Source organism: Bufo bufo, chromosome 5 (genome assembly GCF_905171765.1).
Source record: "Bufo bufo chromosome 5, aBufBuf1.1, whole genome shotgun sequence".
NCBI lineage: Eukaryota > Metazoa > Chordata > Amphibia > Anura > Bufonidae > Bufo > Bufo bufo.
Window position 1 is genome coordinate 107,647,126 of NC_053393.1, and position 19,228 is coordinate 107,666,353.

Sequence of the window (19,228 nt, forward strand, 5' to 3'; positions counted from 1 at the left end):
ATTAGGCCCCCTATTCACAAAAGTAACAGACACAACGTGACACCAGTCTTATAACATACCCATAAGTAGGGAGATCACCTTAGGAGAACCTTACACCCTGACGCGTATTTCGGCAACACCTTCATTTCGCACAGGCTGCTGCTAGTGTGAAACTAGCCTAATTCATTGTAAAAATATGCCTGCATCTATCTGAAAAAAAAGTTGTAAAGTCATGGCCACTAGGGATCTCGCTTCCACCTAAGTTGCAGTCCTCTGCCTGTTGTGAGACAAGATCTGTCCCTAGTAACAGAGACTCAGAAGACGGCTTACAGGAAATAGGAGCATGTCGGAGCTAGCTGAGATCCTGATAGCAGGAGCCTCCTGTGTGTCTGTAAGGGCTTATGCACGCAAACGTATTTTCTTTCCGTGTCCATCCTGTTTCTTTTAGGGACCGTATGCAGAACCATTCATTTCAATGGGTCCACACAAAAAAACAGAAGTTACTCCATGTGTATTCTGTTTCCGTATGTCCGTTCCACAAAGAAATAGAACATGTCCTATTATTGTCCATTAACGGACAAGGATAGTACTGTTCTATTAATGGCTAGCTGTTCCGTTTCGCATAATACGGAATGCACATGGATGCCCTCCGTATTTTTTGCGGATCCATTTTTGCGGACAGCATTATACATACGGTCGTGTGCATGAGCCCTTAGTGTGATTTCCCCTCTTCTTATCTGTTCTGTGGGCTCCAGAGCTGAAAGCAAACATAGTGGGAAGTAAGAGAAAGGACGTCACAGCAGTACAATGCTGGCAGACTTCACTGAAGGGATACGCCCCCTCCTTCTTAGTGAAATGGATCTAGCTGTGCAGCTGAAACAGGGAATAATGTGGCTGAAAATGACTTCACAGTTATGATTGTACAAACAAGCACCACCATTATACAAGATTTTTTTTTTTTTAACTTTGGTACGCTTTAAGAATTCAGAATATGGTGTACATTTTTGTGAATTCACTTTTCACTAGCTGCCTAATATCTTTCATATTTCAGGTCATGTTCACTGGTGATAAATATCCCTGTCCATCCTCATGGTATAGCAATGGTCATATCTGTTTATCTATTTTAACGGAAGATTGGTCTCCTGCGCTGTCGGTGCAGTCAGTTTGTCTTAGTATAATCAGCATGCTGTCCAGCTGCAAAGAAAAGGTACGGTGTGACATTACAAAGGACATCCCATTTGGAGCCACAGTAAAAAATATTTGTGAAATGCAGGTATAATAATTGCAGTTATTATAATCCTTTCATTTAGGCCTCATGCACACGAACGTGTGATGGCAGGGCCCATGCTCCGGACCACAAGTTTGTTGTCCGCAAGCACAGGCACGGACCGTAGGGCTGCCGCATCCGGACGCGGACCCATTCACTTGAATGTGATCCGCATCTGACGGTCCGCATCTCAAAAAAAAGAGTGCATGCTCTACTTTTTTGCAGTGTGGAGGCACAGACGAAACTCCACGGAAGCACTCCGTGGTGCTTCAGTGGGGTTCCCTGCCTCCATTCTTCACTTAACTTCCGATTGCGGACCCGTTCAAGTGAATGGGTCCGCATCCTTGATGCGGGGTGCACACAGCCAGTGCCCGTGTATTTCGGACTCGCTGTTTGCAGGCCACAATACGGCCGTGGCCGGACAACGGCCATGTGCATGAAGCCTAATAAGCAGAGACAATACACACACAACTAATGGACAGGTGTGGTGCTGTTTCTAGAAGAAAGAAGTCCATGTTTCTGTAATCATTTACAACCCTTTTAAAGAGTCACCGAGCTTTAAAAAAACTTTGATCTGTCATAATGACGTATCACAGGGTTTGATAAGTGGGGGGTCAGAGTGCTGAGAGGGCACCGGTCCTAAAATGAGGACAGGGGAAGTGCTGACATTGCACTTTGTCCCTCCTCTGTGTAGGAGATGCAATCGAGATGGACTCGTAGACTTTCTGTGGAGCCTGTCTCCTGCAGCGAGGACTGTCAGGGCCTCTCTCTCCTCGTACGAGCGATCAGACCCCCACTGATCAAAGACCAATATCGCTATGACAGTAAAAGCTCAGTGACACTTCACACACATTTGCTTTGACTTCCCCCCCCCACAGCAATCGCTTGAATTGTTTCCATACTGAATATGTTTTTTATGGCATTTCTATGTAAACAACTGTGTGAGCCAGAAGGATTTCCTATAAAATATAACTTTGTATTGAATCTGGTTCTTCCACTCTGTAGCCTGTACAGATCAAAGCCCAGATATTTTCCCATTCTTGGCCTCTCTTCACAGCAGTGTCCGATCAGCTCCTCGCTGCTGCAGGAGGATTGTCCGGCGCAGCGCAGTGTAGTCTATCTGCGGAAAGACTAAACGAGGTCATGTCATTTATAGCTCAGGAATGTAACCTAGTTCTTACTCCTATGATCATTTCTCCACAGGCAACCTGTGTCACTTGATGAGCAATCCCTTTGTACTCTGCAGGCATCTCCAGGGTTACTCCTGTCTCGCATCAGACTTAGCAATGGAACAGGGATTGTTTTAGTTGTGTCCCTCCCAGTTACATGAATACATTCATATGTGTAAGACTTGTCCAGACATCTAATTGCAGAACTTGCCTCTGTAGCTGCTTTTCCTATCCTCTTGTGTTATTGCAGCAGGTGGATTTCCATCGTGCACTATGCATTTGGTATGGTCTTGTTCTCTGGCTCCTGCCACAGAGGCTTACGCTTTTCTTCACGTTATGAAGAGCGCCCAGTAGGGATGAGCAAACTTGTGTTTTCAAGGCGTACAAGGTTCAGGTTGAGAATTCCATTATGGATTCCGCTATCATGGATTATAACTAGAGATGAGCGAATTTCATGTTATAAAAATTCTTTCACGCTTCGTTTGGTGGTAAAAGCAGAATTGCGTTATGGATTCCGTTACCACGGACCATAACGCATTTCTATGACGGAATGCCTTTAGAGGCATTCCGTTATTCATTCCGCCGTAATAGTCTATGGCCTGCATAACGGATCCGTCCCGTTTCTGTTATGCAGTAGAGGACTCCCCTGCATAACGGAATTAGGACGGATTCGTTATGCAGGCTATAGACGTCTATTATGGCGGAATGAATAATGGAATGCCTCTAAAGGCATTCCGTTATGCATTCCGTCATAGAATTGCGTTATGGTCCGTGGTAACGGAATCCATAACGCAATTCAGCTTTTACCACCAAACGAAGCGTGAATGAATTTTAAAATATGAAATTTGCTCATCTCGAATTATGACTTATGGTCCGTGGTAGCAGATTCCATAACGGAATTCTTACATAACCCGAACCTTGTACGCCGAACTTGAAAACAGAAGTTCACTCAACAGTAGTCGCCAGAATAAGCGTCTGCCTTATATTGTGTGGGTTCCAGTCATACCTCCAAGACATCTCTGACCTGACAAGGCATGGACTCCGCAAGACCTTTTTGAAGGTGTTCTGTGGTATCTGCCACCAAGACATTAGTTGCAGATCCCTTAAATCATGTAAGTTGCAAGGTGGTACTGTCATGGATTAGACTAGTCATTCCAGCACATACCACAGATGCTCAGTCAGATAGAAATTTGGAGACTGAGTCAAGACATTGTACTCTTTGCCATGTTCCTCATACTATTCCCACAGGCATTGTGAAATGTACTGCTGAGAAACCTCAGGTCTTGGCATTCATATGGATGTTACTTTGATATGTTACTACCATACACCCTTCGTAATAGTGGTAATCCCTAATAGCAATGGCCTCTTTAAGCAGGATAATGCCCTGGCCACAATGCAAAAACTGTTCAGGTATGGTTTGACAAAGAATTCAAGGTGTTGATTCAGCCTCCAAATTCCCAGAAATTAGTCAAATCTTGCATCGGTGAGTTGTGCTGGAAAAATGGGTCAGACCGATACATAGAGGTTCCACCTTAGAACTTAGCCCATGTAAAGGGGCCTTAAAGGGGTTCTCTCACTTCAGCAAGTGCCATTTATCATGTAGAGAAAGTTAATACAAGACACTTACTAATGTATTGGGATCGTCCATATTGCTTCCTTTGCTGGATTCATTTTTCCACCACATTATACACTGCTCGTTTCCACGGTTAGGACCACCCTTCAATCCATCAGCGGTTGCCATGCTTGCACACTAAGGGTCCATTCACACGTCCGTTGTTTCTTTCCTGATCTGTTCAGTTTTTTGCGGAACAGATCTGGACCAGATCTGGACCCATTCATTTTCAATGGGTCCTGAAAAAAAACGGACAGCTCAACTGTCAGATTTTTTTTTTTTCAGGACCCATTGAAAATTAATGGTCCAGATCTGGTCAGATCTGTTCCACAAAAAACGGAACAGATCAGGAAAGAAACAACGGACGTGTGAATGGACCCCAAAGGAAAAAGTACCGTCCTCTCGGGTGGCCGAGACCATGGGAGCACACATAGGCCATTGATTTTTTTCAAAAGGAAGCAATATAGATAATAACTATACATTAGTGAGTGTCTTCTAATAACTTTCTCTACATGATACATGTTATTTGCTGAAGTGAGACAACCCCTTTAAAGGGAATGTATAATCAGAAAATGGCATATTGCTTAGATGACACTTTCATGTTAAACACATTTTCTTTTTTTAGAACTTCTGGTGATTTTTTTTATTTTTTTTTTTAATTTCATTTTATATGTCACAAACTGCATGTTTTATTTAAAAAAAAATATCTAAGGCTACTTTCACACTGGCGTTTCGGTGTCTGCCTGTGAGATCCGTTTCAAGGTTCTCACAAGCGGCCCAAAACGGATCAGTTCAGCCCCAATGCATTCTGAATGGATAAGGATCCGATCAGAATGCATCAGTTTGCCTCCGTTCCGCCTCCATTCTGCTCTGGAGGCGGACACTTGCAGCGTTTTGATGTCCGTATGACGAAACTGAGCCAAACGGATCCGTCCTGACTTACAATGTAAGTCAATGGGGACTGATCCGTTTTTACTGACACAATATGGTGCAATTGAAAACGGATCCACCTCCCATTGACTTTCAATGTAAGTCAAAACGGATCCGTTTGCATTATCATGAACAAAAAAAAAATTATATATTTTTATTTTTATTTTTTTGTTCATGGTAATGCAAACGTATCCGTTCTGAACGGATACAAGCGTTTGCATTATAGGTGCGGATCCGTCTGTGCAGATACCAGTCAGATCCGCACCTACACGCAGGTATGAAAGTAGCCTTAATGTGCAGCTTTCGGACTGGCCACTACGCCTAATAATATGTTGAGACTTCCTGTTCTCTTCAGATAACTTTTCAGGAGTCCTCTCATTATCATCACAGACAGAATTACAGTGACAATAGGTGATATTAGAGCTCATCTACCTTGTCCTGACATCTGCACAGGTCACAGAGCATACCTGAAACAATATCCCATAAAAGACAATGAGTCCTCCCATCCTGTACATTGTGTCTATGGACTCCAAAAAAAAATATAAAAAAAGCAATCTGCTTAAAGGGCTTCTGTCACCCCACTAAACTCTTTTTTCTTTTTTGTGTACTTATAATCCCTATCCTGCGATATATCTATACATTATGTTATTAATCATTTCCATTCAGTAGATATGTAAAAAAACGTACTTTTATAATATGCCAATTACCTGTCTACCAGCAAGTAGGGCGTCTACTTGCTGGTAGCAGCCGCAAAAAATCGCCTCCTCGTCCTGTTGATTGACAGGGCCAGCCGGGATCTCCTCCTCCGGCCACCCCTGTCAGCATTTCAAAAATCGCGCGCCTGTGTTGATTCGGCGCAGGCGCTCTGAGAGAAGGAGGCTCGCCTCCTCAGCACTCCCACAGTGCGCCTGCGCCGATGACGTCTTCTCTTTCGGTGACGTCATCGGCGCAGGCGCACTGTGGGAGTGCTGAGGAGGCGAGCCTCCTTATCTCAGAGCGCCTGCGCCGAATCAACACAGGCGCACGATTTTTGAAATGCTGACAGGGCCAGTCGGAGGAGGAGATCGCTGCTGGCCCTGTCAATCAACAGGAGGGGGCGGTTTTTTGCGGCTGCTACCAGCAAGTAGACGCCCTACTTGCTGGTAGACAGGTAATTAGCATATTATAAAAGTACGTTTTTTGCCTTATCTACTGAACAAAAATGATTAATATCATAATGTATAGATATATCGCAGGATAGGGATTATAAGTACACAAAAATAAAGTTTAGTGGGGTGACAGAAGCCCTTTAACATAAAAACTTAAATTAAACAATAGGTCATTTTTTTGGTGACACATTCCCTCTTACGGATCTGCATTTAATGTCTTGGTGGCAGATACCACAGGACACCTTCAGAGGTCTTGTGGAGTCCATGCTGCATGAGGCAGGACCTTCATAATATTGGTTTTAACGTCATGGCTGATTGATGTAGAGCATGGGGCCCTGACGTCTCGCCAACTAATTGCAGGCTATTTTACAGCACAGTTTTGTAGTCTGTCCAGTCATTCCATTAATAATAGTGTGATGTTCCTGATGATGTATCTCACAATTATTGTGTTGTGTGCCTCCCGAAAACCACCTCCGCTCCCCTGGTAGGGCTGCAGTGGGGCCTTTAGCTGTTTATATTGTTTTCTTTTTATGTTCTCATTCTTGTTTTCAGAGACGACCTCCAGATAACTCATTTTATGTAAGAACATGCAACAAAAATCCAAAGAAAACGAAATGGTGGTATCATGGTAAGTATACTAAGCGTGGTGTAGATACAGTAGCAGTAAATGACTATTCACTTATCTTCAGTTCTGAGAAACTATTACATCATGGAAAAAGTATGGGTTCCTTCTAGTTATTGCATGGCATGTGGCCTTAACAGCCACGACCATAGCTAACCTATTGCCAAGCATGCAGCATTCCCCGGAACCCCCCGTTAGCAGTCCAATACTATGTAGGCCTCCAGGACACCCGTCTCCAGCTAGAATATACTACTAGCTTAAGACTCCCTATACTCATTTTTATACAGACTTCATAAGGAGAAACCTAATTTCACCAGAACCGTAGCCTTGAACTATGGAAACAATAAAGTGAGTGTTTCCCCGAAAATAAGCCCTAGCACTATTTTGCAGGGTTTTAGGAGTAGGCCTAAAATATAAGCCCCACTCCAAAAATAAGCCCTAGATACAGCCGTATTTTATTTTATATAAAGGGAAGGTGGGGGAAATGTGCGGCCTGCAGCAGCTCATGAGCGCTCACTAATGGCTTCTGAGCTGCCAGGAAACGGCGGGCTGGCGGGCAGCGCGGGCTGGCGGCTTCACTGAATGCTAAATTATGCCAGCAGCCTGCGCTTCCCTTCACTTTCACGTTTGGTGGCTTCTCTGTATGCTCTGTACTGCCGCCAGCCCGCACGTTCTTACTTACATGAAGGAGGCAGCAGGGGGAGCTCCTTCTCCTCTGCTGCCTGGAGGAGCTCCCTACATCTCTCCCGTGCCGTATCTGCTCTCCCTGGTACCATAGATTGCTGCCCAGGTCCCTTGGGTAAGGACTGCTCAGGGGCAATATACGGTAGGAGAATGAAAAATGTGTGGCAAATATGAATATAACCCCCCTCATCTATAGGAATGCACCCATGTACTGCAGTATATGGGTGCATTCCTATGGATGAGGGGGGTTATAGTCATATTAAATATAAACACTGTCCAGGAACTGTTCTGTAATTGGCATGTGTCTATATAAAATGTGTTCATTACACCAAAATAAGCCCTACCCCAATAATAAGCCCTAACATGTTTTTCGGAGAAAAATAATATAAGACCCCGTCTTATTTTCGGGGAAACACGGTATGTATTGTGTTTCCGCCCTCCTCAGAGCCTGCCCGCTGTTACTATGAAGTGGTTAAGCTGTGAAGAGGTCTGAATGAGATCTTTATGCAATCGTGCAAATTGTGTCCTGCGGGAACTCAAGGTTTGTGCCTTGGGAGCTCTACTGAGTGGTTTCCATGGATGACCAGATGCGCCTGAGCCTGAGATCAGACATTGGCTGGAGCTGTGTAAGATACAACACCACTGGATTAGTGGAAACACATGCTAAGGACATCAAGGAATTGTCCACGTGGAACAATTTTTTTTGAACAGGTCCCCCTGTAAGCGACTGAACAGGAGCTGTGGGGTAAGGTGTGATTTGGCGGCTTTATTTTTTAAAATTTTTTTGTTAACCCACTATAAAGGCCTCTACAGAATCCGACACCGCAGGCAGTTATCAGGAGCAAGCCGTTCATTACCAATAATTGCCTGCTCATTACAGGAGGTGAAAGCTGCATGTGTATGAAGTAGGGCTGCAACGATTAATCAACGTTATCGATAATATTCGGTAACTGGATTCGTTGTCAACAAATCCCGTTATCGAATAATCGGCTGATATGTTGCTATGCGGGCGGTCAGGCGCTATGCCTGCGGGTCCTTGAACTTTAGATCACCGCATCTTTATTACCTTACAATGAAGCTCCAGTGACAGGCAGAGCGGGCGGCGGCGTAACGTCACTTACTCACATGACGCGCCTGCTCCGCATGCTTCATTCATAAAGTAGGTGGAGCAGGCGCATCACGTGAGTAAGTGACGTTACGCCGCCGCCCACTCTGCCTGTTACTGGAGCTGTAAGGTAAAAGAAGATGCGGTGATTTAAAGTAAAAGTTACTGCCAGTTAAGGAATACTGCTGTGAGCGGCGGGGCCATGGCTGTTATGGGGAGGGGGATCTGTGTATGGCACTGTTATGGAGAGGATCTGTGTATGGCACTGTTATGGAGAGGATCTGTGTATGGCACTGTTATGGAGAGGATCTGTGTATGGCACTGTTATGGGGAGGATCTGTGTATGGCACTGTTATGGGGAGGGGGATCTGTGGATGACACATATAGCATAAGATGCTATATAGTGTCATCCATAGCCCCCCCCCCCCCCCATAGCATAGTCATCCACAGGTCCGTCCCCCCCATAGCATAGTAATCCACAGGTCCCCCTCCCCATAACAGTGCCATCCACAGATCCCTCTCCCCATAATAGTGCCATCTACAGATCCCCCCATAATAGTGCCATCTACAGATCCCCCCATAATAGTGCCATCTACAGATCCCCCCCATAATAGTGCCATCTACAGATCCCCCCATAATAGTGCCATCTACAGATCCCCCCATAATAGTGCCATCTACAGATCCCCCCATAATAGTGCCATCTACAGATCCCCCCATAATAGTGCCATCTACAGATCCCCCCATAATAGTGCCATCCACAGACCCCCCCCCCCATAATAGTGCCATCCACAGATCCCCCCCCATAATAGTGCCATCCACAGATCCCCCCCCCATAATAGTGCCATCCACAGACCCCCCCCCCCATAATAGTGCCATCCACAGATCCCCCTCCCCCATAATAGTGCCATCTACAGATCCCCCCATAATAGTGCCATCCACAGATCCCCCCCCCCCCATAATAGTGCCATCCACAGATCCCCCCATAATAGTGCCATCTACAGATCCCCCCCCCATAATAGTGCCATCTACAGATCCCCCCCCATAATAGTGCCATCTACAGATCCCCCCCATAATAGTGCCATCTACAGATCCCCCCCCATAATAGTGCCATCCACAGATCCCCCCCCATAATAGTGCCATCCACAGATCCCCCCCCCCATAATAGTGCCATCCACAGATCCCCCCCCCCCATAATAGTGCCATCCACAGAACCCCTCCATAACAGCGCCATCCACAGAACCCCTCCATAACAGCGCCATCCACAGAACCCCTCCATAACAGCGCCATCCACAATTTGTTTTAATATGGCCTTTGAACATAATTTTTCAAGTAAAATCATATAAACCCCTTTTTTGTCATTTTGGTGTTTTTTCCCGATTAATCGATGAAATTATCGACAACTAATCGATTATTCAAATAATCGTTAGCTGCAGCCCTAGTATGACGTAATCGCCTTTGTTGTGTGAGGACCAGCGATTTCTAGAGGAATCACTTGCCCCTATACACATTTATTGTTTCTGGGCAGCAGATTGCTGTTTAAATGGCACAATCTACTGCCCAGACACTATGATTTAGGTTCCACATCGGCGATGCGTTCACCTGATGAACAAGCCTCTGCTAATTCATTGGGTGATTAGTGACCCCTTTTTACAGGGCAGTTACCCTAGGAACGCTCCTTCCCTATAATTGCCCCAAAGAATAGCCCATGTAAAGGGGCCTTAAAGGGGTTGTCTCACTTTAGCGAATGGCATTTATCATGTAGAGAAAATTAATACAAGGCACTTACTAATGTATTGGGATTGTCCATATTGCCTCCTTTGCTGGCTGGATTCATTTTCCCATCACATTATTCACTGCTCATATCCAGGGGTTACGACCACTCTGTAATCCAGCAGCAGTTGGGTGTGCTTGCACACTATATAGGAAAAAGTGCTGCACTCCCGTGGTCCCGGCCACCAGTGAGGCTGGAGCCTTTTCCTATAGTGTACAAGCACAGCCACCACTACTGGATTACAGGGTGGTTGTAACCTCTGGAAACAAGCAGTGTATATTGTAATGTGATGGGAAAATGAATCAAGCCAGTAAAGGAGGCAATATGGACAATCACAATACATTAGTTAGTGCCTTGTATTTTCTCTACATGATAAATGCCATTTGCTGAATTGAGACAACCCCTTTAAAGGGAACATGTCACCACAAAGTGCAGTCTGCAGGCAGCCTAGAACAGGAGGAGCTGAGTGGATTTATATAGTTTTGTAGGAAAAGTTTCAGTAATACTTGTATTTATGCATTTAAATAATTTTTTTTCTGACTTCATTTGTACGTGGAAGAGGCGTTATCAGTGATTGATAGCATTTTACTGAATCCCACAAAACTATTCTAGTTTTCGCTCCATAAAATGCACCTAGGATATAGAACAGTAATATAGGAAATAAAATATTTATCATCAGACCCCCACCTCAAGCTCCATCAGACCTCTATCAGACTCCAAAGCTCCATCAGACCTCTATCGGACTCCAAAGCTCCATCAGACCCCCAGCTCTATTAGGCGTCTGTATCGGACCTCTGTATCCGACTCCCAGGTCCATCAGACCTCAGCCAGTGCAGTGCTACACTCACCGCTCCCCGTACCTCCTGCATATTAATGACCGCTTTTTATAATTGAAGCAGTCATTAGTATTCGCTCCATAAGACACACTGCCATTTTCCCCGCGCTTTAGGGGGGAAACAGTGCGTCTTATGGTGCAAAAAATACGGTATAGATCAATCTGCTCAGCTCCTCCTACTCTTTAACTTGCTGCCTGCAAATTGCCTTGTATTTCATGGTGAAAGGTCCTCCTTAAGCCCCCCAGGAATATTTATATTTTTTTCCCCTGCTAGACAATCCTTTTAACTCAACTTTTCTTATTTGGCAATATGTCAGACTAAACGGAGATTGGCCAATGCTGGAAAAAAAGCTTCTTGTACGGATGCATTGTACTAGCCTGCCACTGGTCTGGGACTGTTCTTTGCAGTTTGGACTGCACCCCTATGTTTCAGTCAAGGAAAAATTTAAAGGGATCATCTTAAGATTGATGTAAAAATTGAAAATCGGACATCATATAGTACATGACCATCTTTGTCTAACGGAGCTAATATCAGCCCTGTACCTCACATGGGTCCAGTGCTCCCTACCGTGTCCTTCCTGCTACAGCTCTCTCCCTGTAACTGTCAGTGTCTAACATTAGGTACAGCTGTTGGCAGTTGAAGGATGGAACTGAGCACGTGCGACCAGCAATGTTACTGTGGTGGACGGAGAAATAGGGTAAAGAGCAAAGAGCAGGTGAAGCAGTACAGATGCGTTTTATTGAATAACCTGGTAGCTATGCTAAACTTTTTATTACGGGCAGTACTAAAGTATTGAGATCCAGGTGCTGGTTTGAAAGAATATTTTTCGTGGTGCAACCCTTTTAAAGGCTCTGGACACCTTTCATTGCATTTTTTTTTTGTTATTGCATTGTACTTATTTTGGTCTATTCAAATTTTTCATTAATTTGTCATCTGCAATCTTCAGACCAATTGAAAAAATGTTCAAATCAGTCCAGAACCTTGAATTGTGAATAAGCTCTTATCCAGGACGCTGTGTAAAATAAATAAGCCGGCTCTCTGTTGCCACCTATTGGTGAACGTCTGCCCTTGGAACCATTACTTGGAATATTAGCCAAAAGCGGAATCTTTTCCAACTAAAATACCAAGTCATTGTTCTATGGCCTGTTTAACGGGCCAGACATTGACTTATAGAGGAGCCATCTAATAGGTGGCACTAAGGCTTTTGTTGTTATATACACTTTCTTTTTCCCAGATAGCATTCTACGGCCTGTTAAGCTGGCCATACATTTGAGATAATGATCAGCCGCGTTGCAGACGATCAGTTGTCCATGGGATCGTTCATACGACTCCTTGGTACTTGAGCACAATGTAAATTAGCCCATCATGCCATCAACAGGCAGTTTCGGCCAATGAACGGCTGAAGTTTTCCAGCATGGCGGATTGTATTTTCGGAAGACAAGAGTCTGCCCATCGAGAATGATTGTTCACGCTAGTTTTCCAAACAATATTTAGATGGAATAGGCCGTTCTGTCTGACTTTAATCTCATGTATGGCCACCTTAAGACTTTTTAGCCTTGAACTATGGAAACAATAAAGTGAGTTTTGTGTCTCCAACTTTGTCACTATCTTAGGGATGACCCTTTTCTGTCTGACTGTACCCTTGCCCCTACACAATCCATAAAGGTGGCTTTTCAGAGTATGGCGTGGAAGAATTTCATTCACCTGAACAGTGTTCTTTCTTGTGGCTGAATGGACATGAACTCTTGCAGTTTGGGCTGTGAGATTAATCAAATGAATATGACTAATTTTCTTTCTTTCAGTCCAACGATGTCCATTTTTAAATATCGTGACATTAATTACCCCCCTTCTGGAGCGCTGAATCACCCCAGTACGTACGGGTCTTTTAAGTCCCTGCTGCATAGGCTGCAGAGAGCCGTACATGCTGCGCTGATACAGCGCTCCAGATCACAGTGGGAGCTGGCGCTGACTGCAGTTGGGATCCCGCTGTAACAGCCACTCGGCGGTTGGGGATTTGGTCAGTGGAGAGAGTGCACTACTGTAATCCCTATCAGTTCCCTGAGAAAGATGGGAGCAGTGAGAGTCCAAGTCTGCACATGGCTGCTGAGAGCCAGGCCATCAGTAAATCTAGGAGGATATCTAATTTATATAGAGGGAGGAGGGTATATTATTTATACAGATGGAGGACTGGAGGAGGTTATGTAATTTATATAGAGGGAGGACTGGAGGAGGGTGTGTAATTTATATAGAGGGAGGACTGGAGGAGGTTATGTAATTTATATAGAGGGAGGACTGGAGGAGGGTGTGTAATTTTATACAGAGGGAGGACTGGAGGAGGGTGTGTAATTTTATACAGAGGGAGGACTGGAGGAGGGTATGTAGTTTTATACAGAGGGAGGACTGGAGGAGGGTATATAATTTATACAGAGGGAGGACTGGAGGAGGGTGTATAATTTATACAGAGGGAGGACTGGAGGAGGGTATGTAATTTTATACAGAGGGAGGACTGGAGGAGGGTGTGTAATTTTATACAGAGGGAGGACTGGAGGTAGGTGTGTAATTTTATACAGAGGGAGGACTGGAGGTAGGTGTGTAATTTTATACAGAGGGAGGACTGGAGGAGGGTGTGTAATTTTATACAGAGGAAGGACTGGAGGAGGGTATGTTATTTTATACAGATATCTAATGTCCTGATTTTTCACTGACAAGTATAGGACATGTTTCATCTGTTTTGCAGAGCCTTGGAATGGAAGAAAAGGGCCCCATAGAAGTAAATGGGTCAGCATCTAATCCGCAAAATATGGATCCGCATTTTTGCGGATAGCATACGTCTGAATGAGCCCTCATATAGATACTCTCCTCCTGTCCTCCCTCTGTATACATTATATGCCCTTCAGTCCTCCCTGTAATGTATATGTGAACCCCCTCTATATACACTGCACCCCCTACAGAAAAAATAACAAAAAGTGATTTCCAGGACAAAATAATCTCCTAGCTCAACTGCAGTCATGAAAGTGAAGACCAGCCCTACATTAGTGGCCGCGGCTTTCGAATGAGATGTTGTGTAGCAGATGTTTGGCAGTGCGGTGCACGCCTTGAGCATTTGGTCAACCATTTATTTGTGAATTTGCAAAATATGTGATTTTTATAGGAGAGATGCTTCCACAGTAAGATGCTTCCTGTTGTGATCTATGTAATGTTTATATCCTTCTTAATTTTGTTTTTCTTAAAGATGATACATGTTGATGCCAGCCTCACGCCCCTCTAGATGAAGATTAATCCTGCTGAAAAACAAGCACTTTGATCCTTCAAGTCTTTGAACTTTTACCTTTTGACAAGAGGTGACTGAATGAAAAGAAGACTTCTTCCTTTTTACTGCATTTTTACTAGTGTGCATTGTGACGCATGTTGCTCGCTGTCTGAGCACATGCAGCTGACATGCTTTGTAAGTCACACTGGAGAAATGCAGGTGTCGGGATGAAATTCCATTTTACTTTCTCTTATGCTTTCCAAGATTTCCCAGGTCCTCATGTATTGTGCAATAACACTTCTAAATGCATGGTAGGGCCTACTGGACGTGGGAGAAGAAGGAACACTTCCATTACATTGCCATCCATGACATCGGGACACTATGCACTGTTACTCAAAAAAAAAAATGGCGGCATGGCTCCACCTGAAGGACTGCGAAACAGGACCCCTGTATATTTATTCTCTTGTTTCCTTTGTCAGGTTATTTGTGAATGTATTCTGATGAGTGCAATGAACCGGTACCGCAAAATAAATCTCAGACCCAGGAGGTGACATACCTAAGTTGTATATAGTATAGATAAAAGCGTGTGTGATATCCTAGGCTTTAGGCAAAGCGTACCTGCTGCCTATATAAAACTGTGGCACCATTTTGTTAGGACCGATTTATAAGTTAATAGGTCATTCTGCCGTATATATTCTGGATTTGTGACTTTACCGAAATATGAGACTGGAAGTGCCTCATACCTTGGTGAAGTCGTGGGCGCTGTTCTCAGAGTTGTCAGAAACGCCTACAAAATGGCGGTACACTTTAATCAGGGCTTTGAATTGGTAGGGGTGATGAGATGATTGAGCTGCAGTCTTGACATAGGCCTAAGTACCATATTATAGGTTTTTTTTTTGTTTGTTTTTGTCTGTTTTTTTTCCCCTCATTTGAAATTCCTGTTTTCTCGCCATCGGCATGGGCCCTGCTCAGTCTCATGTGTTACATTTGCAAAGAAACACATTTTGTCACTTTTTTTTGGTTATTTTGTTGTTGTGTTGTACGTCATGTTTAATTAATACAAAACTTTACTTAGACCAAGAAACGTTGTCATATATTTGCTTTATATTTGTCGCGATGCCTGCCATCATCAGTAGAACCCACAAAGTAGTATCAACTTTAAAACTGTGCAGCAAGTGGGAAAAAAATCTGTGTGATAAGTCCACAGTCCTCTTCCTCCAGAGCTTACAGGGGTTTTCCAGGCTCCTGATATTGATGACCTATCCTCAGGATAACTCCTTAATATCCGATCTGTGAGAGTCCGACACCGTACACCCCCACCGAGCAGCAGCAGCTTCCTGCAGCCTCCAGGAAACTAGCCGACTGAAGGAAACAGGAAGCAGACCGCTCCATTCAAAGTGTGGTAGCTGTGCAGGGAAGCTTCCTTAAAAGTGATGATGATGATGACCTATCCTCAGGATATGTCATCAATTTCTTTCACCCGGCACCCTAGCCGCTCAGCTGTTTGAAGAGGAGGCGGTGCTCGTGTGAGTGCTACTCCCTCTTCAGTATTACACTGCGTGTCGTCCCGGAAAGCTCTGCGGCGCAGCGTAATTCACTTGAATTGAACAAGCGCTTGTAATTAAACTGTGCTGTCGTGGCAAGCGAGACAACACGTAGTGTAATGTTGAAGAGGAAGTAGCGCTCGCATGAGTACCATCTCCTCTTCAAACAGCTGATCGACTGAGTGCAGGGAGACCTCTGCCGATCAGATATTGTTGACCTATCCTGCAGATCGGTCAGCGGGGACTGCGGGGTGTCAGACCCCCCCACGATCAAATATTAATAACGCATCCTAAACATAGGTCGTCAATATCAGGAGCTTGGAAAATCTCTTTAAAGGGGTTTCCTGGGTTCAGGATATTGCTAGCTTATGAGAGTAGAGTCCGACTCTCCGCACCCTTGCTAATCAACTGTTTGAAGAGGCCTCGGATGTGCGAGCATTGTCTACTTTGTAGTAATGGTGCTGGGTATTGCAGCTTCGTTCCATTCAACTGAATGGGAAGAAAGTACAATACCGAGAACTACCACTGAGAAGTGTAAGACATTCAGGTGGACAGACCGCTGTAAAATGAGGAGGCCATATTCAGAATCCTGAAACCCCCTTTAATAATTCCATAGAGCTAAATATTTTTATTTTATCTTAACCTTTGGTTTTTAAGGTGCCACCTGGAACCGAACCAGAGTTCGGTAGCAAGGTTTTTTACAGTAGAAATTAATTTACGAAGTTATTACCCGAAGTATCGCAAGACTTCGCAAAGTAATAACTTTGGCTCATCTGAGCCAATACATTTTAATACTGTAGGGAGCGCTCACTCTGAACAGTCTTCAAAAGACATTTTATTAGGAACTAGCCCATTATGTAGACCTGCCATGTAATGCTTTGGCACACTAGGTCCTCAAAGGGGTGTCTTATCACAGAATACATCTGTCATATGAGAACTGTCAATGTCCTCCATTAACACTGGTCTGCCTCTGAAGAACCCCCAGCAGACAGCCTCCACAGGGGAAATGTATGACATGCAGTACACCTAAAGGCCCCTTTATACTGGCCGAGCATTGGCCAGATAATCGATAACTTGTTAGTGATTATCTGCTGGTGTAAAGGTGCCACCGATTACCCAATGAGTAAGCGAATCGCTAGTCCGTCCGGTATTATGATTGTGCAGTCCCCTAAATTGTTTGCTGACAGCAGATCATGCCATCTAAACAGTGATTTTTGTATGGGGACGATGGCATTAGGGATCGCTCCTCATCATACTGTGGAGGAGATCATTGCGTTTAAATACAGGAGTCTCCTTCACTGATGAGCAGGTGATTGTCAGGAAGGAACTCTTCCTTCCCAACAATCATCTGCTATATCTAGCAGTGTAAAGGGGCCTTAACACATGGACCTGTGTGCTAGCAGCTCTCTACTCTGGCTCATAGAGGGCTTTATGGTTTTCCTTGCAGTATTTGTCCTCATGGGTCAGTGCCTTTTAAGAACAAGTCTCAGGAGGGGCGGTGTTTTAACTTTCTTCATATATATTCAGAGAACCCCTCAGACTTGTAGGAGCTGAGACTGTTGCCCACCTTATCATTGGTAATCCTGCATTGCAGAAAACGCACTTCTTTTATGCATTTAAGTTGGGATTTTAACACTGTGACAGTTCTTGAATCATCCTTTTAAGTTACTGGGCAGCATTAAGCCTTTGCATGAAGGCTACAGAAGTAGAGTTGGCAACCTTGAAAGTCCACAGCAGGCAAAGCATTAGTTCTTTACAAACACATCATACTGTCGCTGGGTTTAATGGATTATTCTTGGTCGAATAAATCCTTTTTCTTTAACTTACGGTTTCTGTCATTATTATTGATTATCTTTCTTCATCCATTCAATTCGTACAGAGGCTGCGATCCATACGTAGCCATTTGCTGAGGTTTCTTGGTAAGTAAAATAACAATTTAGGAAATGGGAGCTACTGAGCTTGTTCATACACTCCGTATATACCGTGTATATATATATATATATATATATATATATATATATATATATATATATATATTATACAAATTGCTGGATTATTAGACAATCTGAGCGATTAGAGACACACAGAGTGCAATAAGAGCTCTTGAAGATGATGGAGATTAGGCACTTCGATGTGCTGTGAGGTTCTAATAGATGTCTTACCAATTATCTTCATGAGCGGCCAAAGACCCACCAAGGACATCTGAAGACCTTTCAAATGCCAGACTATCAGGTAAATTCCTATTAAATCCACCTTCAGGCTATTTATGATCCATACTGGATTTTCTGAATTATCTGTCGGATGCTCTCAGCCTTCCGCATGTGCATGACCGGCTGCTCCGTTCATTTAGGGGGCTCCACAGAGTACGGGATCCCTGTCCTCGTGATTGGTGGTGGTCCCAGTGGTAGGACCCCCACCGAGCTAATAGTTATCCCCTAGCCTTCATATAACCAGAATATCCCTTTTAACCCTAAAATATACCTCTGTCCACAAGTGAAAACTGTACTGTGTTCACAAATCCCCATGGAGCATAAGGCTACATGCACACAACCGTATGTATTTTGCGGTCCGAAAAATGCGGATCCTCCAAAAAATACGGATGATGTCCGTGTTACATCCGTGTGTTTTTTTTGTGGATCCATTGTTACAATGCCTATGCTTGTCCGCAAAACGGACAAGAATAGGACAAGCTCTATATTTTTGGCGGGGCTACGAAATGGACATATGGTTGCAGACCCATTGAAATGAATGGGTCCACATCCTATCCACAAAAAAACGGAACGGACACGGAAACAAAATCCGTTCATGTGCATGAGGCTTAACTGTGCTCACAGTGCTTCTTTCTTCAGTTTCTTGTATGGGAAGTAGCCGTATGGATGTCGACGTTTTTCCACTAGATTATTTAACAAAGGACTGCTTTTTCTGTCCCAGGGATTTCCAAAATGTTCCCTCTTTCCATTTTCCGGCTATCCTTTGTAGGCAGCTCCTGTAAGGGCGTCTTTGCATATGGCACATATTGTTGCAGAAATTTCTGCGCCTGAAAATTGGTTCCATTCCATTGAATGAGGTTATTTTGGTGGGAAGAGACTGGAGCGGATTTTCAGTCGCAGAAAATTTCTGCAACAAAATCTGTCACGTGTGAAGGCATCCTAAGAAAACCCTCTCCTTCCGATGAGATTACATTTTAGCTTGTGAAAATGTGATCTAGTATGAATGATCAAATTTATATATGAACGTACAGTGACTTGGAAAAGCATTCATCCCCTTTGGTGTTTTTCGGGTTTTGATACATTACAACTAGGGATGAGCGA

At 44.1% G+C, this 19,228-nt stretch overlaps 1 protein-coding gene across 1 annotated transcript in view; it reads left to right on the forward strand.

The window, feature by feature from the left end:
• The window catches only part of UBE2W (ubiquitin conjugating enzyme E2 W), a 36,165-nt gene extending 19,393 nt beyond the window's left edge, over window positions 1-16,772 (forward strand). The window contains 3 exon segments of the mRNA XM_040432523.1: window positions 1,027-1,186; window positions 6,658-6,733; window positions 14,356-16,772. Coding sequence (XP_040288457.1) covers window positions 1,027-1,186; window positions 6,658-6,733; window positions 14,356-14,369 — 250 coding nt within the window. The 3' untranslated portion in view covers window positions 14,370-16,772.
• Window positions 16,773-19,228: the final 2,456 nt, after the last annotated feature.